Raw genomic sequence first — 22,877 nt, 5'->3', positions numbered from 1 at the left:
TGAGCACGACGGTACGATTCTTGAGCACGACGGTACGATCCTTGAGCACGACGGTACGATCCTTGAGCACGACGGTACGATCCTTGAGCACGACGGTACGATTCTTGAGCACGACGGTACGATTCTTGAGCACGACGGTACGATCCTTGAGTACGACGGTACGATCCTTGAGCACGACGCTACGATCCTTGAGTACGACGGTACGATCCTTGAGTACGACGGTACGATCTTTGAGTACGACGGTACGATCCTTGAGCACGACGGTACGATTCTTGAGCACGACGGTACGATCCTTGATCACGACGGTACGATTCTTGAGCACGACGGTACGATCCTTGAGCACGACGGTACGATCCTTGAGCACGACGCTACGATCCTTGAGTACGACGGTTACGATCCTTGAGCACGACGGTACGATCCTTGAACACGACAGTACGATCCTTGAGCACGACGGTACGATCCTTGATCACGACGGTACGATTCTTGAGCACGACGGTACGATCCTTGAGTACGACGGTACGATCCTTGAGCACGACGCTACGATCCTTGAGTACGACGGTTACGATCCTTGAGCACGACGGTACGATCCTTGAGTACGACGGTACGATCCTTGATCACGACGGTACGATTCTTGAGCACGACGGTACGATTCTTGAGCACGACGGTACGATTCTTGAGCACGACGGTACGATTCTTGAGCACGACGGTACGATTCTTGAGCACGACGGTACGATTCTTGAGCACGACGGTACGATTCTTGAGCACGACGGTACGATCCTTGAGCACGACGGTACGATCCTTGAGTACGACGGTACGATCCTTGAGCACGACGGTACGATCCTTGAGCACGACGCTACGATCCTTGAGTACGACGGTACGATCCTTGAGTACGACGGTACGATCCTTGAGTACGACGGTACGATCCTTGAGTACGACGGTACGATCCTTGAGTACGACGGTACGATCCTTGATCACGACGGTACGATTCTTGAGCACGACGGTACGATCCTTGAGTACGACGGTTACGATCCTTGAGCACGACGCTACGATCCTTGAGTACGACGGTACGATCCTTGAGTACGACGGTACGATCCTGGAGTACGACGGTACGATCCTTGAGTACGACGGTACGATCCTTGAGTACGACGGTACGATCCTTGAGTACGGGAAAACAGATGCCTCATGATACTCGTATCCTGCAAGATGGCAAAAAGTGATATAGTAACGTGCGAACAGATATCATTATCAAAACTTAGTAAAAAAAAAATCATCTAAACGATAGCACACGGTTAAAAACATTTAGATCCTCACTGTACCAGATACATCGTGTTCCTGACCGTGACGCATTCACGGACGAGAGCACGGGCTCGAATCCTGGTTGAAGTAGTCGGTCCACAGTCAACCCAGCTGTTCATCCACCCCTAAGGGTTGGTCGATAAAATGGGTACCTGGCTTAGGCTAAGGTATATATATATATATATATATATATATATATATATATATATATATATATATATATATATATATATATATATATAAATATATATATAAAATATATATATATATAAAATATATATATATATATAAATATATATATATATATAAAAAATATATATATATAAAAAAAAAATATTACATCTGTTCTATTTAAGCTCAGATGATCTGTTTACATGGGGAATTTCTGGCCAGCCCCAGAGGTAGGATCATCCAAGAAGGGAGGATTAAAAGTTTTTAACTGGAGATACGAGACTGTCAAGTGTTCTTAGTCCAGGATCGTAAAATGTTGAGGATAGACTGAAGGTTTAAGAGTTGTTGATGAAGTGGATTGAATGAAGCCTCAGGGCTGGTGGAGAGGTGGAGTTTGGGGTCTCAGGGTACCAATGGTGGAAGAGGTGGAGTTAGGGGTCACAGGGCCGGTGGAGAGGTGGGGTCTGGGTCACAGGGCTGGTGGAGAGGTGGGGTTAGGGTCCCAGAATTGGTGGGAAGGTGAAGTTAGGGTCCCAGAGTTGGTGGGAAGGTAGAGTTAGAGGTTGGTGGAGAGGAGGAGTTAGGTTCACAACATGTCAGCTAACAAACAACCAGCTATTGACATGCCGTCCCAGCTAACAACCAACTTATATGGAAGAGCACTGAGGGGGAAGGGGGGGGATAAACTTTAGCTTTCTATAACAGCTGAGGCGGCTATGTTGGGTTCTTTCTTCGTCTTGTTATCTGCAATGAAAGATAAATGAAAGACAAGGGCATTATCCCCTTTTATCGGCAGATAATTGCAGTGTTATGTGCGGCAAGAAAATTGCTCTAAGTTATGGCCATCGTGGGAGAGGGGAGAAGGGAAAGGGGAGAAGGGAGAGAGGAGGAGGGAGAGGGGAGGAGGGAGAGGGGAGGCAGGGACTATCAGGTATACAGATAAATCTGGGTAAAGTAATTAGAGGTCGGGGGAGGACCCAAGCTTCTCAATTATTCCTATTGGCCCGAAATCATCATCTTCAACTGGTTTGATTTGACCCGTGGCAGCCTGGTCCACTCCACGTTCCCCTCTCTGGTTGTATGGATTTCGTCTGATGATGTGATGATTACAGGAAAGTGCACTTAGGAACTTATCGTGTTTCATTTCCCCGGGGACTCGTAGGAGTGTACTTGATCACGCACTCAAATGTGATCCTTTCCAATATATATATATATATATATATATATATATATATATATATATATATATATATATATATATATATATATATATATATATTCCACTATCGTGTGTTGGCACAGATGACCTGAGCCCAGGCGACCTTGGTGACCCATCCCTCCTGGTCAGGCTGGAGGCCACGAGACGAGGATGTAATGACGCGGGCGTGTGTGTGTGTGTGTGTGTGTGTGTGTGTGTGTGTGTGTGGGTGGGTGGGTGTGCGTGTGTGTGTGACGAGAAAATATAAAAATGGTTCAGTGTTTCTAGAGGCCTTAATTACTTCTCCCTTTGACAAGATCCAAATATTCTTTTCCCATACCTTTAGTAAAAGATCATATATATATATATATATATATATATATATATATATATATATATATATATATATATATATATATATATATACGAAGAACTACATGGAAAAACCACACACCCACACGAAATGAAAGAGAACGCTGCGGGTTATGTGAACCTGAGGTGGAGGACACAGGAGATGACTCCAGGCCGCTGATCTGGTACTCGGGGACATGTAAGGGGAGATCACTTCTTCAGTAGTCTTGCTGTATCCATACGACCGGCGAGGGTTCACATGCGAGGGCGGTGGCTCAACGGTGGGAGACATGAGGTATAAATGGGGATAACGCATGGGTCATACGACCTTCTGCACACACACGCAGGTATGTATGTATATATATATATATATATATATATATATATATATATATATATATATATATATATATATATATATGTGTGTGTGTGTGTGTATGGTGAGGTCTTCACAGTGAGCAGATCTGATAACAGTTCGGATAGACGCTGCGAAAACCACATTCACGCCACCGTCATCTCCTGTCACCAGAGAGATCCCTCGTCCCCGAGGTTGCAGTTCGGCATCGTTACCACATCGACTCCATTCGAATTCGTAAAGTAGACGGGGGCACAAGGACAGCCCCTTCTTAATGCCCCCCTAGCTTTTCATCATCACGTAAACAAAGTCTGTTTAACCTTTTCTCCTCTTTTTGCACCTCCATTGTTTACACTGTCTGCAATCTCCTCGTACATTCCGACTCTTAGGCTAAAGGTAGAGATTTCCACAAAGAACCCATTAAAAGTTTGAAATAGGTATTTTGTCTAGTTAGGGATTTAACAAGAAAGAAATTGCGTTTCAGAAGAACGAAGAAAACTATCATCTTTTTTATTCATTCGTTTCACGTAAATCCTCCATAACACATCACACAAACATCACAGTTCGTATATTTCACATCATTCCTGCAGTAACTTTCAAGATATACAAAATAAACGCCATATATATATATATATATATATATATATATATATATATATATATATATATATATATATATATATATATATATATAATAACCAATGTTGTGGAGGATGGTGTCAAATATCTATTGTATGAAGAGGTGTTGGAGAAGGAGGTCAAATGTTGTTAACATCTAGTGCGACGGATGCTGGACATATATTGCTTCATATGTTATCGATTTATGTCTTTCATGCCCAATATAATGTCGTACATAATGCCCTATATAATTTGCCATATAATGCCTCATATGATACTCCATATAATGCCCCACAGGACGCTAGAGTGTGACCGGCTGCGGGTACACAGGAACCTAGTGGTCTCCCTCATCATTCGGTTCCTGGTGATGGTCGTCCTGACGGAGCCTTTCATCTCCAACCGTCACACCCTCACCTACCGTGACCTGGTGAGTCCCTCCCTGTCTCCACACCCTCACCTACCGTGACCTGGTGAGTCCCTCCCTGTCTCCACACCCTCACCTACCGTGACCTGGTGAGTCCCTCCCTGTCTCCACACCCTCACCTACCGTGACCTGGTGAGTCCCTCCCTGTCTCCACACCCTCACCTACCGTGACCTGGTGAGTCCCTCCCTGTCTCCACACCCTCACCTACCGTGACCTGGTGAGTCCCTCCCTGTCTCCACACCCTTACCTACCGTGACCTCGTGAGTCCCTCCCTGTCCCCACACCCTTACCTACCGTGACCTCGTGAGTCCCTCCCTCCCTCCACACCCTCACCTACCGTGACCTGGTGAGTCCCCCCGTCTCCACACCCTCACCTACCGTGCCCTGGTGAGTCCCTCCCTGTCCCCACACCCTCACCTACCGTGACCTGGTGAGTCCCTCCCTGTCTCCACACCCTCACCCACCGTGACCTGGTGTCTCTGGTCTCTAGTCTGTGTGCCAGTTAGATAATTCCCAGCAAGATTGAGGATTACGAACACAAACACGAAGAGTGGCAAGCGTCCGACTGAGTTAAGCATGATGACAAGGATTTCAGAAATAGCGAAACCAATTATCAATTCACGTCACATTCCCAAAATATCAACCGGCCAGAAATTTCTCTTGAAAGATACAATCGAGTGTTCTCAACACGTCACCAACACGAGAAATCCAATCATCAAACGTCGCCATCACTTGAGAAATCAAATAAACGTCGCCAACACATGAGAAATCAAATAGTTAAACGTCGCCAACACTTGAGAAATCAAATCATTCTGATGGACGCGAATTCTGGAGTGAAAAATAAGGAAGACCTAACGACTCTATTATTTACCTAAATGAGAACAACTCTCTCTCCGCTAGACACCGTCCAGAACAGAAAGGCCAATTTTATTCTTTATTTAGAAACCTCAAAATGGGATATTTCTAAGTTAAATCTTCGCTCGAAATTTAGAGAAGTGACTTGAACAAATTGCCTCTGAGATTAATGGCGAGACACGAAAGTTCATATTAATGATAGAAGCATCACAGTGTGAAAGTAGTTATAATGCCAAGATGGAGATTAATTTTACAGTTACTGTAAAACTGACAGAAGAAAATCCTCCTAAAAGAGATATTAAGGATTATTCAACTAATTAAGAAAAATTCACCAAATTTTTTTCTACAAGTCATTAAGCAAAAAATTGTGTTCAGCTGCTAAAGATATTATCTTTTCTTTTAATTTTTTGCGTAATTATTACACGGTGGTATATGCAACAGACAACACAGAGGCAAGCAGTACTATATGGCAACACCTCCAGCTTCTAGAATTTCACCAATATCATATGGTTCTAATACCACTGGACAAATGGCAGTAGCTATCCCTGTGTCGGAAATCGATAAACAATGCACCTCCGTCACTGCAGATGAGCAAAAGTAAGATCAACGTTAAGATTAGCCTAGGTCATTACGTGCGCTGTTACGAAATCAAGATGAAAGGGTTTAGGGTCTAGATCCTAGTCGACTCTAGCACAACAACGATGCTATTATGGGGACTCGAATGGTCCAGTAAACTTGAGCTTAAGAGAAACGCCAACAACAGTGATTGGTAGTTGGTCGTTTAGCCTTTAGGCCTATCAACTGCCAGGGTAATTAAGGCCGTCAACGTAAGTCACTACATCCATCAACCGAAAAAATCTTATAACACCCTCTTCAGGTGTTAAAGATAATACTAAGACATCATACATTCTCCGTGTGGCCCTCTGAACCGTTTCGACCAGACGAGGCAGATGTCTGCTTGGTGAGCTTCGAGAATATAGAGACGAAATTGCCCAACAGCATTTTTCGCTCTTTCACAATATAACAGAAACCTGTTTATTTCTACCCTCCTCATTATGCTCTCTTTTCGCAATTTTCTGTTTTGTGAGGTGGCGCAAACAGGAACAGGTGGAAAACAACTGCCTCGTTTGTAAACATCCTGTCCTGTTACCACTTCCACACCTCCTCCCTTCACGTTGTTCCCATCTATATACTCTATATACTATATACTCTCATTTTCTTTTAACATAATCTTTAATATCACACAGGTAATAAACTCTAAAGAAATTACATCAGTGAAGAATGGGTTTAATATATGAAAAAAAATAACAAGCATTTCAAAATGAAATGTGTTGAATAGTGTTGAGAGACAAGATGAAAATCATGAAAGACTCGCCGTGTTTGAAAATGCTCACTTTTCCGTTATGACGTCTTCATTTCATGTTTGTCGGATAACTTATATTCACTTTACATATTTCTCACCTCATTTACAACCGCTGCTATCGTCACTCTTCTCATTTGCATTTTGTGCTACCTCACTATCACGACCTGCTCACACAGTGGCTTGAGCCGGCTCTGACATGACATGATGAAATTTGCAGGAATCACCTGTGTTTAGAGTGCAGTTGTCGTGCAAATATAATGAATATATTTAAGAATTCAAGGGATACGAGAGAAAAAAATATATCGTAAGTGAAGAAAGGATCCACACACTCGATGCTTTCATATTACAAACGTATTTGATAACAAAGGTAAATCATGGTTGATACAGCAGTCGTAATATTGCGTCTGGCAGCAAAGTACCAAAACACTACGATAATAATTGGACTTCGTTATAAAGAACAATCACACAATAGGGCAATAAACTTTTACTAAATGTGGCCAATCGAAAAGCAATTATATTCCAATAATTGTCTGAGATTACTAGATATAAATGCTGCTTACATTGGAAATGTAATTAATGAAATGTTTTTGTACCGTAAAGTTACTAAGTAGTTTCACGCTGGTAGTTTGAGTGGTACGACTTATCCAGCCATAATTAAGGGTGCTAGGATGAGTATTGTGTGTTATGGAACCTCCTCCTCGAAACCAGTAGGTACTCTTTGCTCCTCTTCTCTCCTCACCAAAAGGCCACAAACAGACTTTAGGTCAGACATTTCTGTTACGTAACACATAATGCTTTTTCAGGACTGAGTATATATGACGTATGTGGGAGGGACGTAACAAACAGGTTGTTAACGTTGCAGGACTGGCTGTGCAAGAGCCTGCTGGCGCTTAGGATGTACGCCCAGATGGCCTCCATCAACTGGATGTTCGTCGAAGGTCTCTTCTTGCACTCCAGACTTACCTCCAACGTGTTCGACTCCGGGGCGCCCTTCGCCCTCTACTATATCATAGGCTGGGGTTAGTACTGCTTGCCTCATGTAAGCAGGGGTTAGTTCTCCCTCATATGAGCTGGGGTCTCTCTCCAGCCTCATACAGGCCTTCATGAAGGCTGGGGTTAGTTCTGCCTCTTAAAGGCTGGGGTAGGCACTGGCTCATGAAGGCTGGGGTTAGTTCTGCCTCATAAAGGCTGGGGTCAGCACTGCCTCATAAAGGCTGGGGTCAGCACTGGCTCATGAAGGCTGGGGCTAGTTCTGCCCCATAAAGGCTGGGGTCAGCACTGGCTCATAAAAGGCTTGGGTCATAAAAGCTTTCCTCTGGAATACCTCTTGTTTATCGGGAAACTGTATCACTATAAAACAGGTTTCAGGGGAGCAATACAGTAGAAAAAACTCGAATTAGAACAAAGTGAATATTGTCCATTGTTACAGCAGCAATATTGGAATATCAAGCAGTTGGCCTCTGTTGCTCCCAAAGTAGGCCAACGTAGTGTTGTGTTTATATTTTTGTGTTGCAGAGGGATCAATATTTATATGTCCCTGAGGTGATGAGTGTTGATGTTCTTGTTGTGTTGCAGGATGGCCTCTGGTGTTCCTGGCAGCGTGGGCCGCTTCCATGTCCCTGTACTACCCCGTCCACTGCTGGCGTAGCTACGGCAACCTCCCCTACATCTGGATCCTGGTGGCTCCCATGGTCACGGCCCTCATGGTAGGTGTCTCCCATGGTTACTGCCCTCATAGTAAGAGACTCCCATGGTCACGGGCCCTCATGGTACGTCACTCTTATAGGCACGAGCCCTCCTGTCCATGGCATTAATGACCTCATGGCAAATAGTAGCCCTCCCTCATAGCCCTCCCTCATGATCCCATGGTTATGACACTCATGGCTGGCAGATCTCATGCACATGAGGGTAAGCCTCTCCTCATCGATTGGTAATCTGCATCGAGGCCTCGGGGAAGCTGGGGCGTGACTGAGGCATCTTCCTGAACACGAATAATTGGAAGAGCTCATCAAAAGCAAACACTGTCCCCCCGAGTCACGGGGCCTCCTGTGGCACCAGTGGGAGGGGGGGAGCTGGATCTCCTGTGGCAACAGCGGGACTGGGGGGGGGGGGGAGCTAGGTCTCCTGTGGCACCAGTGGGAGGAGGGAGCTGGGTCTCCTGTGGCACCAGCAGGTGGGGGGAGCTGGGTCTCCTGTGGCACCAGCAGGAGGGGGATGCGGGAGCTTGGTCTCCTGTGACACCAGCAAGAGGGGTGCTAGATCTCCTATAGCACCAGCAGGAAGTGGTGCTTGATCTCCTGTGGCACCAGCAAGAGGGGTGCTAGATCTCCTATAGCACCAGCAGGAAGTGGTGCTTGATCTCCAGTGGCACCAGCAGGCCCTGGTACCCAGCATCGTAGCACCATGTCTCCCTCTAACAGAGGAACTCTCCCTGAACCACAGCCTCGAACTCGTTCTCTCGTTCTTGTCAGATCAGCTCACGTTCCTCTTCCGTTCACATGTCGGTATAAACTTCGTCCCTATTGATATTTTCTCTAGACATATTGGGCCGCCTCCAGAGCCAGTGTGTCAAGTCTCAAGACATATTGGGCCGCCCCCAGAGCTACTTTGTCAAGGATCTGCGCCCACATGACCATCCCTGGCGATCCATAAGTCCATGATATGCTCCCGTCCATACTGTACAGGTCGAATTCCTGTGCGCAAGGGATTTCGCTTGGCAGTGATGACAAGGTGTTTAGTTTCCTGGGTTTAACTAATATCATTATTATCATTATCATTATCATTATTATTATTACTATAATCATTATTATTATTATTATCGTTATCATTATTATTATTATTATTATTATCATTATTATTATTATTATTATCATCATCATCATTATTATTATCATTATTATTATTATTATTATTATTATTATTATTATTATTATTATTATCATTATCATTATTATTATCATTACCATTATTATAATCATTGTCATCATTATAATCATTATTGTTTTCATTATAATCATTTATCATCATTATCATAATCATTATCATTATCATCATAATCATTATCATTATCATCATCATTATCATTATAATCATTATCATCATTTTCATCACTACGACTACTACTACTACTACTACTACTCCTGTTGTTGATATTTTTGCTGTTATGATCATTTCTGTGATAGTGATGATGATGATGATGATGATGATACATCCCCTCTGTCTACACGAGAGAAAAATATTGTTTCATAACTTTGAAATATTGTAAAAACCTTCAAAACTTCTCCAGCGCTGGGGCAAGTATTGGACAGCTATGTCGAAGGGACAGAAACTTGTATATATATATATATTATATATATATATATATATATATATATATATATATATATATATATATATATATATATAATATATATATATATATATATATATATATATATATATATATATATATATATATATATATATATATATATATATATATATATATATATATATATCTGTGTGTTGTAGCGGGGTAGGTAGGAGACGGGATTTCCAGGGAGGAGTTGATCTCCCAAAGGAAATAGAATTAATCTCCCCAACTCAGCAGACACCCTAAGTCCCCCTTTGTTGCACTGCGTTCCCTTCCCTCCTCCTCCCCCCTTATCCCTAACCCCTTACACCATCCCTTAGGCCATCTTTGCGTCTCGTCCTCCCCTCCCCTTAAGCCTACCTCGGAACCATTTCTCTTCATCCTCATTTCGTACCTCCTTACCCCCTTTAACCTTTACGCAACCACTGACCTTCCCTACCGGAGTGCCTCCCTGCCTCCCTCCCTCCCTGAACTATATCTCTCACCCACATATTTCATTTTCTTTCCTCTCTTGTCGCTTTTATTCAACTACTTTGTACCAGATTCCTGTCATCATGCGATAAATCGTACCCCAACAGGAACCTTGTTGGCGTAATATTGATGTTTACTGCCATGTTTTGCTTGCCTTATCTTCTTTATTGGCTTGAGGTCACTTTACTATCAGTGATGGTTTCCTGTCGTGGGATCTTAAAGACGATCTTATCCGTAATTCACTCACTCTCGAGCGTATTCAAATGACCATCGAATATCCCTCGACCCTCATATGTCTAGTTCATAGCGAACATACCCTCAAGAAATGACAGTCTCTCATTCTACATAATATGATAGAAAAAAAAAGAAAAACGATATATGGAATCCAATCAAAAACAGAGAAAGAAAAAAAAGAAAAGAAAACGGATCTAGTGGTTTGTTTGTGGCCAGCGATGCTCTTTGGCAACACAAGGATTTCACATATCCTCAAGAAGAATAGGAGACCAAATATTCGATACTTTTAGCTGATGGAGGACAAGAACAGGTCAATTAGTCTCCATGTGAGGGAGATACTATAGCGTCAAACGACGACTGATACTTCCCCCGGGGGAGGAATATGTGAGGTGTGTAGAAGGTAATAGCCGAAGAAATGAGACGTGTTGTTCATTATTGTCCATCATGTTTATTGTATGGTAGCTTAGATGGCACGGACAGATATCAAGCCGACAGCCATGGTCGTATGGGATTATATATATATATATATATATATATATATATATATATATATATATATATATATATATATATATATATATATATATCATCGTCATCATCATCATCATCATCATCAAGTCTCTTAAATCTCTCTTTATTTACTCGGAATAGTGTCAGGAATTCTGAAGAGCTGATTCTCTATGGTCTCTGATCCCATTTCCTTCTTATCTTCCACTGGGACTGAGACGGATGAAAATCAATCTGGTTCTACTTCCTCAAAAAGAAGAAAAAAAAAAGATGTAAGCTTCGTTATAATATATATATATATATATATATATATATATATATATATATATATATATATATATATATATATTATATATATGTCTTAACTGATTCTTTTTATGATTCTCTCTCTCTCTCTCTCTCTCTCTCTCTCTCTCTCTCTCTCTCTCTCTCTCTCTCTCTCTCCAAAATGTAAGGACGACTGCCAAAATCTCGAAGGCGAGGGGACATCAGCACCAGCAGGAGCAGGAGCCACCAACGACCTCTGAAGTACACCTCCTGCCGGGGAACTGGTGATGATCGTCTCAGCGTTACGTATTGTCGTTTCACTTGTTTATTTTCTTGGATGGGAAGAAAGAGCTAGGAAAAAGAATACAAGAAAAGAGGTCAAGAGTGTATTTCCTCGGGGGTCGACCTGGCAGTATCGCCCATCAGTAGACAGAATCCCATGGCTGGTCGTGACATGAGATGGACACGTCCTCAATGTAAGAAGATATATGGAAGTGTTCACGCGAAGAGACACAATTTTCCTTTTCATCTTCTTCGGAACTGAGGGAGATTTCTCTCCCTGACGACCCACAGTATCTCCAGTCTAAAGTTTCCAGTCTCTCTCTCTCTCTCTCTCTCTCTCTCTCTCTCTCTCTCTCTCTCTCTCTCTCTCTCTCTCTCTCTCTCGTCGTAGGTACTCGTAGTTAGCCCATGTGTAAAGGCTTCTTTCGAAAAAGCTTACAAAAAAAGAGTAAAAAAGTATCTCTATTCAAACATTTAAAAGAAAACGAGACAGATGACAAAAAAAAAAAAAGAATACCCCATAATACGTACAGTCATTTCGTACCTTTACTTACCTAGTACCATAATAAATGACGGTCATTTAGTCATTACGAATACAGTGAACTAGGAACGCTTATCTAACATGTAGTATTGAATCTAGACTTTTATAATGGTGTTGAAAGAAGTCCTTTTAGATTTTGATTCTCCTGACGTTAAGCCTTTTATTCATCGTTTCACATATAATGGTAAACAGACTGTTATCAGCAGCATCTTGCCCTAATAAATGGTCGCATTACTCAGAGCCTTTATGGGTCACTGATAAGTAGGTTGTTACCTGAGGTAATCAGTCGTTCACTCTAATTGGCATCCCTTAATGACCCTCTTTTTTTTTTCTCTCCTAAGTCTTCTCTTTGGAAATTCTTAAAAGAACTTGCAACTTTTTAGGAATTATGTTCACACGAGACTTAGAAAAAAACGAAGCCTGTAAAGTTTTTTCTTTTTTTTTTCTTACGAATTATGTCTAAACGAAACTTTGATAAAAGGAAGCTGAAAAGTCTTTTTACGAATTATGTCCAGACGAGACTTCAAAAACAAAACCTGAAAAGCCTTTTTTTTTTTTTTACGCATTATGTTCACACGAGATTTCAAAATCGAAGCCTGAACAGCCTTTTTTTTCACATTATGTTCAGACGAGACTTCAAAAATGAGGCCTGAAAAGCCTTTTTTTTTTTTTTTATTCTTTTACGAATTATGTCCAGACGTGACTTCAAAAACGAAGCCTGAAATTCTTTTATGCAAATCATGTCCAGACGAGACTTTAAAGACCTGAAAAGCCTTTTGACGAATCATTTGAACGAAGCCGTCATCACATTCTGAACCGTGAATCAGTAGAGAGAAAGAATCTTGGTTCATAATGATAATTCGCTTGCTCACAGGCCTTTCCAGTCGACACCTCACATGGCACACTGCTCCTGGAACCATTCCCTGGTATCGTCTGGTAGCTACTGGTACCATCCTGCCTGGTACCTTTGTGACTCGTAATAGTACTGGCTGATGCAAGCTGACTTTACCTGAGGTTAAATCTGACACGAAATGACACCCCTGTCTAAATTGACGTAACTTATCCTCTCTAATCCTACCTGGCATTACCTAATACCACGAGAAGCTCCCTGATACTACTGTCTCATGCTACCTTATACCATATACAACAGGATAACATCATGACACAAACTGATAATAGTACAAGTGACTCGGAGTGATTGGGACATTGTAAATCATCTTCAATTTCGCCCCACAGATCAACCTGCTGTTTCTCATCAACATCATTAGGATTCTGGTGACGAAGCTGAGGGCCAGCGATGCCGTGGAGACGACGCAAGTCAGGTGGGTCAGAACTCTGTGTTTCCCAGAAAAAAAAAAGAAAAAGGGTTTTCTTAAAGTAAGATTTCCGCAACTGGTTTTCATAAACCAGAATCAACATCAGGTTTTTAACGCGACTGTTTTCTTTTCGTCTTCTCTCGTCTGACACCGTCCAGGAAGGCGATCAAGGCTACGGCGGTGTTGTTCCCACTGCTGGGCATCACCAACCTGCTCTTCGCCGTCAACCCTGGCGATAAGGGTGACCTGGAGGACGCCTACATGCTCACCAATGCCCTCCTTCAGTCCTCCCAGGTGGGTCATTGGCTCGTAGATGGAGCTGGGTACGAACCTTCCTACTGTAGCAAGGTCGTAGTTTCCTAATATAGCTGTAGCTGGGTCCTGGCCTCCTACCGTAGCTGCTGGGTTCCTGGCCTCCTACCGTAGCTGCTACATCCTGGCCTCCTGCTGTAGCTGACTTGGGTCTAGGCCTTCTACTGTAGCTGGCTGGGTCCAGGCTTCCTACATCTAGCTGGGTCATAATCTCCTGCTGTAGCTGGCTAGTTCCTTGCCTACTGATGTGTTTATTCCACGAAAGCTTACTCGCTTCATAAGCACACATGTCTGTGTACCTATCTAGATCATTCATATATTAAATATATACTTTCTCTTCCTATTTCATACCTAAACACTATAAGAGAGACACCGGTTCTTCTCTTTTCCTTTTTTGATAGTGGACCCAGGGAGCCCTCTGATGTACGCAGATACTACACTGATGCACGCAGGGAGAATTCTGAAGTACCCAGAGGTACACTCTGACTATCCTCTGTGTAATAGGATACCTACCCTTCCTCCCCCCTCACACCTCCCCTTTCTGGTGATGTGTGGCACTTCTGCTTTGATGTGGGATATCATCCCAGCTGTGGCAATACTGATTGCTCACCGAGTGTCATTACGGGTTGGGGGAATGAGCAAACACCAAGGGTAGATCTCTTATCTACTGCACACTGAGGATTATGTTACGGGGAGGTTTGTTTGGATATACAAACATTTGTGGGCTCTCTCTCTCTCTCTCTCTCTCTCTCTCTCTCTCTCTCTCTCTCTCTCTCTCTCTCTCTCTCTCTCTCTCTCTCTCTCTCTCTCTCTCTCACCTGTCCTCCCTTCAGCCTATATTTCATTGCACTTTTTTATGTATTTGTCGCAGAAAATCTACATAGCTTTTCGATTCACATATCTATGTTTGTCAATGTACCTCTTGCTGTTCTCTCGTCTCCCAGGGCGTCTTTGTCTCGGTGTTGTACTGCTTCCTGAACGCGGAGGTGCAGGAGCTACTGAGGAAGCGTTGGCGCCAATATCGCATGCGGCAGCTGGGCCACCCCATCAGCCAGCGTCGCAAGAGCACCAAGAGCACCATCATCCTGGAGACGTCCCTCTCCCTCAGGCCCAGCCCTCAGCCTACCCCGAGACACTCCAAGCTCCAGGGGCTCACCAACCACGTCCTGGAAACCACCGTCGTGTGATACAACAAGGAACAACACCCACTTAACCATGGGTCTGTTAACTACTCGTCTTATCATCCACAGGCGTTGCCAAACGACGCTTCAAGCCTCTGATTACCGTCCTGCCGATAGCCATGGTTGAGGGAGGTGGTCATCTGTGGACTGATCTCGGAACGTCCGTCAACCACATTGATGCCCTGATGACTTCGTGATCCAATGACACTCATGACCCAGGTCTTGAGGGTGACCTGGGCCAAGTCATTCAAGTCAGACATGGAAGAGTTAGGCGCAATGTACGGATCGACCTGGAACACAGAAGCTTGACCCTTGAGGACGACCCCTTAAACTTCAGGTCAATGGTCATGCCTTTATACCCAAGGGTCTATGGTCGTAGTCAAGGACCGTATCGTCGTGCTTAAGGAGCCAAGAGGCCATCTCTTTCTAGTTCAGTCATTGAGGCATCATTGGCATTCTGTGGTGCACTATCTGCGCCTCAGGCCCAGACACCAGCGTGTATCGAGAAGACCCTAGAGACGCCTCTGTGTAGGTTGAGCTTCCGAAAACACCTGTTCATATAGTCAAGGTTCCCGGAGAGTCATGTGTTCAGGCAAGACCCCGACCCCCTAGTGACACTTATGTGTAGGCAATTAGAGACTCCTGTGTAAATAGGGCTCTGGAAATACATGTATATGTAGGTAAGACCCCAGAGACCCCCAAAAAACTAAGGAGAGCCCCCGGAGACACCTGTGTGTAGGCAGTACCCCTAAAAGATACCTGTAACACCTATGTTTTCAGGCAGAACACCCAAGCAACTACGCCGTCTATACCAATGCTACAAAAAAAACAAAAGAAATGTGTTATATAAAACTAGTAGAGTTACCACCTCCAATCCCCCATAAAAACTACCCTATGTGTACAGTTACTTTGTAAGAGATCATTTATAAACGACCATTTTGGTAGAGTTCCCCCTCTATGTAAACAGAGCCTCACCAACCGCAGCCAGGAGACATCTGCTGTTGGTCAAGGTTCTGTTCTTCCTCCCTGTAGAGTGATACCTCTCTCTCTCTCTCTCTCTCTCTCTCTCTCTCCCCCAACTCGTTGAGGGGTAACTCATTTACTCCTTGTTGAGTGGTACCTCATACCTCAGTCCAAAAACTGGTGCCCTAGACTTTTTATATATCCCAGGATATATGACCTGGACGAATGTGTAAAACTTAATCATTACAAGATAAAACGAAAAGAAAAGATTCTAAGTAGAGTAAAATGTCGTATACTTTAAACTCTTGGACATATCCTAAGTCTAGGGCTACGCTTCCACTCACCACATCACTTATTTTCCCTACCTCGTGAATAGTCACTCAATAAGTCTCAAAGTAAAGGAGCTTTACTAGTACTGAGGTGTCAAAGTAACTTAATTAGTTTGAGGTAAGTATAGTAAGATAAGTAGCTTTTGCAAATGATATTTTATATCATAGGTAATATATATATATATATATATATATATATATATATATATATATATATATATATATATATATATATATATATAAATGGATGTTGTGACTATGTTTTTAATAAAAAATTTCGGTGACCACTTTGCTGGATATGATTATTGGCTTCCTTCCCAATTATATCATCGCTTTCCTCCTTTTCCTTTAAATACTATGGGTGTAGCTACTCAATAAATCAGTGTATATACCATAGGGAAGAAACTGGGGGGGACAGGGCAACGAATCACAGAGAAAACGGAGAAGAAATAGAACATAGAATCATTTTCTGATTAATCTTATTGACCGCTACTTTATGAATATTTGTATTTTCTCGTGAACGTTCAATGATTCTTTAAATCACTAGTCAATCTAATCTTAATATATATATGTATTCTATATAATGAATCGTATGTGACATTGAGGTCTGCGTGATACGTTACCGAAGTTTATAGCTGAAGAAATATATTGCATACAACTCGATGTCTAGATTGATCTATTGTGTAAGATATAGATTGCTTTATTCTATAAAGTCTTACTGATCTGTCCACCAGCAAGGGAAGGGTATAGCTCTAGGGGTTCCACATCTAGAGTCAATATAAGATAATCCTCTCAACTGCACCTGTAAATATTCTCAACGGAAATGCATCTGCTCTTTCGTCACTTGTCAGCTGTTTTGGTTATTTGGGTTTGAAACCTATTGACTGCAAGGGTTGTGAACGCCGCCACCATCAGAAGGATTTCAACCCTCTCTTCAGGTATCTACGCATTTCTTCATGGATGTGGAGGTCGTTCTCTCATTGCTATCATAGATTCAACTTTCCTTTAAGATTATCTTTTAAAAGCAAACTGTGGATACAAAAGGTGACACAAGGGAACTTAGCAATTATCATAATTCTTAACAGAAATTGTACTGTAACTCTCTACTGATGGTTGAACTGAAAGATTTTTCAAAATCTTAGAAATTCGTGCAAAACTATATAAAACTATATACACTTCTGGGTTTCCCTTCATAGCGCAACCACTCTTATCGTTTTCTTTGAGAATTGTCCACAAAACATTTCATGGAGATCTCTCATCATTCCATATAAGTGTTCAACAAAGTCCAATGAATAAACAAAATACCATAATGTTACAGTTAAGCATAAATCATTCTGATGATGTTCACTCACGAAAATTTGGCAGCAAGATGACGTTCTTCAGTTGAATAAAAGGTCAGTGGCGTTGTGTTACCTGTAGTGCTGAATTTAAATGTGGTATACATATTAATACATGTCAAGGCTATATGGATACATAGTGAGGGTGTTTTTGGTCTAGTAATTAGCCTTTAACACTTTACGAAGGTGTTAAGCTTAATGCTGACGACCCTGAATAAAATCATTATTTCAAATCATGATTAACTGAAAGGTTAAACCACATCAAAGACATGCCAAAGTTTTCTTAATCCAATATGCTTTATATTTGTTTTAGATTCTATTTCAGTAACTTATGATTTAAAGGCGAGTAATTCTATGGAAATGATTCTATTTGTGTGTAATAATATGTTCATAAAAGATGATTTTTCTGCGTCTAATTAGTATCACCAAAAATAATTCCAGAACCATCACACGAAAAATGGATCTTTGTATATACAAATATATTGCTCAAACTGAGCATAAATCATTACACCATAGAAGGCAACTAAAAGGGGAGGGAGCAGGGGGGCTGGAAATCCTCCCCTCCCATTTTCACTTTTCCAAAAGAAGGAACAGAGAAGGGGGCCAAGTCAGGTTATTCCCTCTAAGGCTCAGTCCTCTGTTCTTAACGCTACCTCGCTAACGCGGGAAATATATGTATATATATATATATATGTATGTGTATATATATATATATATATATATATATATATATATATATATATATATATATATATATATATATATATATATATATATGTATATATATGTATATGTATATGTATATATATATATATATATATATATATATATATATATATATATATATATATATATATATATATATTATCCCTGGGGTTAGGGGAGAAAGAATACTTCCCACGTATTCCCTGCATGTCGTAGAAGGCGACTAAAAGGGAAGGGAGCGGGGGGCTGGAAATCCTCCCCTCTCATTTTTTTTTTTAATTTTCCAAAAGAAGGAACAGAGAAGGGGGCCAGGTGAGGATATTCCCTCAAAGGCCTAGTCCTCTGTTCTTAACGCTACCTCGCTAATGCGGGAAATGGCGAATAGTATGAAAGAAAGAAAAGATATATATATATATATATATATATATATATATATATATATATATATATATATATATATATATATATATATATATATATATTTGTGTGTGTGTGTGTGTGTGTGTGTGTGTGTGTGTGTGTAACATTCACTATTTCTACACTCGCAAGATATAGTTCTTGTCATATATCTTCCATGACGACTCTCCTACCCTTTGTACAGGAAAAAAATAAATGTATAATGTCTACTTTCATGTAATCGAAACATCTCATAAACTTGTTTTTAAGATCCACCTTTGATCGAGGGTTGAAAAAAGGGAATCGAACCTGAAGTGATGGTTTGTTGGTTGGCTAGGCTTTAGGCCTATCGACTGCCCGGGTCGTTGAAGCCGCCAAGGTCAAATAACAACCTCTAGATTGAAAAATCTTTAATATACAGCACAAATATGGAATGCTCCATGTAGTAGTATTCATAATTCTCGATCTTTCTTTCTTTTTTTGTCCTCTCCGTCCTTAAGTAAATATAGTAAATACATTAAAAAATAAGGAACTGTTTCTGACTTCATTCTTCTTTCATTATATTGCTAAATTATTTCTTTTTTCTGTTTACATCATTTTCGAATGTGGTAATGTTTTCGTCACACATGTGGCCATCGACGCGAATGGTAGCTGCAGGGGGAGTGGGGGCGCTCGTGTTTGATGAAGTGGGAGGCTGTCTGGGCGGGCGGCCGCTTGCATGTATCGCCTCCCGATGTGTCCCATCCATCATATCGGCGGAGTTAGATTATCGGTAGAGTAGGTACGTAATGACCGATACATATGTGTCCAGCCCCGATTCGGGCGATGATGCATGACGTAACTATTGACACTTATGTTATCACAACATGGATGTAAATCCTGTTTTGCAGACTGTGTCACCACCACACATCATCACACTCACCATACATTACCTTCACCACAACGTAACTACTTACCTTCTTCACCACACGTTATAGAGTCACTACACAGCCACGTACCACATATCTCACCACACCCGTCATCCACCCACACTCTGCTCACCACACCCGTCATGCACCCACACTCTGCTCACCACACACACAGCACACCACACTCTCTGCTCACCACACACACAGCACACCATACTCTCTCCTCACCACACACAGTACGCGACACTCTCTCCTCACCACACACAGTACGCCACACTCTCTCTCCTCACCACACACAGTACGCCACACTCTCTCCTCACCACACACACACACACACACACACACACACATACACCACCGTATATACACAACCAAGTCATTACGACATTAGCCGTCCCTCCCCTCCTCACCAGCTGCCATAAACAAAACTATCGTTTTCCAGTAAAGCCTTATCAGATATTTTCTCGCTACTTGATCGTATTGGTAATCAGTGGGAAGTATCAAGTGTGCCGTGTCGCGCGCGAGGAGTGTGTGATGGATCTGGTCGGCTCTGGCTGGCCACCACTGAGCATGGCAAGTGAGTCTAGGATGCAAGGGGCAGTTCCTCCTCCTCGTCCGGCCCCTCCAGTTGTGTGTGCCTGGGTGTGTCCAATTGCCGTGCGTCGTCTTTGTTGGAGGAGTTCCGGGTGTGAGGAGCGTGGGTGGGGTTGGCGCGGGGTCTGGTCGGAGTGTGTCGTTGTGATCTTACAATCTGCTGTGGGTGGGCACGTCGAGCACACAGTTCCCCACCTCCTCCTCCTCCAACCTTCTCTTAATGCATGGGAGAATACGCCGTGGCAGCGTGCTGCGGCGGTGCTACTGTGTATCATGAATTGAGTCGAGGTTTCTTAATGGGTAGGGGAAGAAAAAAAAAGGGGCTTCACTTTTACTAGTTTCAACAAGTTACTACCGTCTTCCCGAAGCCCAACACCAGGTCATCAAGATCCAGACTTTGTGCCCATTATCCTCATTACGTGTCAAGAGAACATTATCATAAAACTCAGTAAATATATATATATATATATATATATATATATATATATATATATATATATATATATATATATATATATATATATATATATATATATATATATATATATATATATATATTCCTCATTATTGTCGTCAGTAGATGGGAAAAAATTGAATACATGTAAATTTTCTTGTTCTCTATCCAAGTTCAAGGGTCGTACCGTCGTACTCGTGGGTCGTACCGTCGTACTCATGGGTCGTACCGCCGTGCTCAAGGGTCGTACTGTCGTGCCCAAAGGGTTAATGATTATGGTTTATATAAACCTATCATTTAAAAGAAATCAGTAAGTTCCTTTGTCCCAGGATGGTGTGGGGTAATCTAAGTTTGCAGTGTGTAGTGGAAAATTAAGTGTATGAATGTGTGGGCCATTAATGTGTTGACTGTACCTTGGCATTCATCATAGGAAGAAAAACGTATTTCTCGTACTGAGAGAGTTAGAAAATGTAACGTTTGGTGTGACAAAGAAAAAAACCAAGTGTTGCTGTAGATACAGTGTTGTGGCGGGGGAAACAGCTAGGCTACACCTCGCTGTATTTAAGGCACCGCTGTTATTACAGGTGCAACGTAATTGTTAAGGAAATGTAATTCTACACGTTATGATAAGGTAATCCCTATAGAGAGGGAGAAAAAAGAAATAGTCTGTGTTTTACGATTCAGAGAGAGGAGCGCCCGAGGTAATCATACCGTTCCTCCTTCTTCTTCGCCTCCTGCACACGACGTCCTGTGCTACTGGAAGATCCATCATCGTCTGAGAAGAGAGGTGCCATGTCGTCTACTGGGATCCTATTCTGGTGTCTTCTGGCTGCTGCTGCCGCACGTGAGTGGTGAAAGGTGTTCAGATTCCCTTTGTTTCCTATTTGTCTGTCAATCAAGATCCCCCGGTTTCCTTCAGGCAGAACTGATGCTCATTACTGAAGCCTTTGGAAATGGCCTATCGATTAGGTGTTTCTTTCTGAGGCCTTTGTTACGGTGGAATGAAAATGGGTTCGAAGTGGTGTTTCATTACTGAAGCCTTTGTTGTAGCGAAATAAGAATGGCTTCTTTTTTTGGGTAAATGGAGATGAGAAACTTCTGTAGAAAGAAACGAGAGTATTACCTGATCATATTATCAGCTATACCAGAGAAAGTGATTTGAACCAAATTTTACATGATTCGTAGATAAGCACTTGAGGAAATAGACCCTCAGATAGTTTTTTATGGTTATATGAAGGATTATTTGTTTTAATAAGTTTGCTGTTAAGTTCGTATTTGCTGAGGAGCTGTGGGGGGAATAACGGCCCTCTTGATAATGTGGTATAACACTATCCCCCTCCTTAGCATGTCACGGATAAACAGAGGTACACACACACACACACACACACACACACACACACACACACACACACACACACACACACAAACATACATACAAGAGATGGGGCTCTACGAGTGCAGAACTCCCTCCTCGTACAACACAAATTGGCAATTACGAATAGGTAATTTCGTTGAAATAATGACACATAAACACACAATATTCCAATACATTTTGCCTTGTAAAAAGTCCTCTCTACCACTTTGTAACATAAGGAAAATAACATTAGCTATCTGACTGGAACTGGTCATTGATTCTCTTTTCTGCACAGCTGACATACAACCCGAGCCACGACAACAGCAGCAGCAGCAGCAGGAGGAGCAGCAGGTGCTACAAGAAGAGCGAGTGAAAGTATACAGCTTCCAGCGTGGAGCCTGGAGGGCGTCGACTGACGATGTCTTCCTGAGATTCAACTTCTCCAGGTCGAGGAAGCCCGTGATGCAGCTCTCCGTCTGCTACAGGATCAGGTCTGTCCAGCGAGGGAGGTCATGTCACCTTCCTCTTCTGAACTGACCGGGAAATCACAAAGAAAAGGTTAAAGTATTTCTCTAAAATGGTCCGATGTAGTTAGTGCAACGCGTCCATGACTGCTGTTTCTATTCCTTATAGAGCAAAAGAAACAAAAAAGAGATTTGTTTTTAGATCAAATAGATTTAAGAGTAAATAGAATAAATCTGAAGTACTTAAAAGCAATGGGGCGAAAAATGGTATTTGGGTA

The 22,877-nt window shown here is 42.1% G+C and overlaps 1 protein-coding gene across 1 annotated transcript in view; it reads left to right on the top strand.

Annotated features, from left to right (window-relative positions):
• The window catches only part of LOC139764019 (corticotropin-releasing factor receptor 2-like), a 69,979-nt gene extending 53,460 nt beyond the window's left edge, over positions 1-16,519 (top strand). The window contains exons 6-11 of the mRNA XM_071690487.1: positions 4,287-4,416; positions 7,495-7,651; positions 8,208-8,338; positions 13,523-13,608; positions 13,761-13,896; positions 14,859-16,519. Of these exons, the coding sequence (XP_071546588.1) occupies positions 4,287-4,416; positions 7,495-7,651; positions 8,208-8,338; positions 13,523-13,608; positions 13,761-13,896; positions 14,859-15,101 (883 nt within the window). The 3' untranslated portion in view covers positions 15,102-16,519. The remainder of the gene's footprint in view (positions 1-4,286; positions 4,417-7,494; positions 7,652-8,207; positions 8,339-13,522; positions 13,609-13,760; positions 13,897-14,858) is intronic.
• The last annotated feature ends 6,358 nt before the right edge of the window (positions 16,520-22,877 follow it).

The sequence above is a fragment of the Panulirus ornatus genome, chromosome 48 (genome assembly GCF_036320965.1).
Source record: "Panulirus ornatus isolate Po-2019 chromosome 48, ASM3632096v1, whole genome shotgun sequence".
Taxonomy (NCBI): domain Eukaryota; kingdom Metazoa; phylum Arthropoda; class Malacostraca; order Decapoda; family Palinuridae; genus Panulirus; species Panulirus ornatus.
The sequence above is the reverse complement of the archived record's forward strand: the minus strand, read 5'-3'. Positions and strand labels throughout refer to the sequence as shown.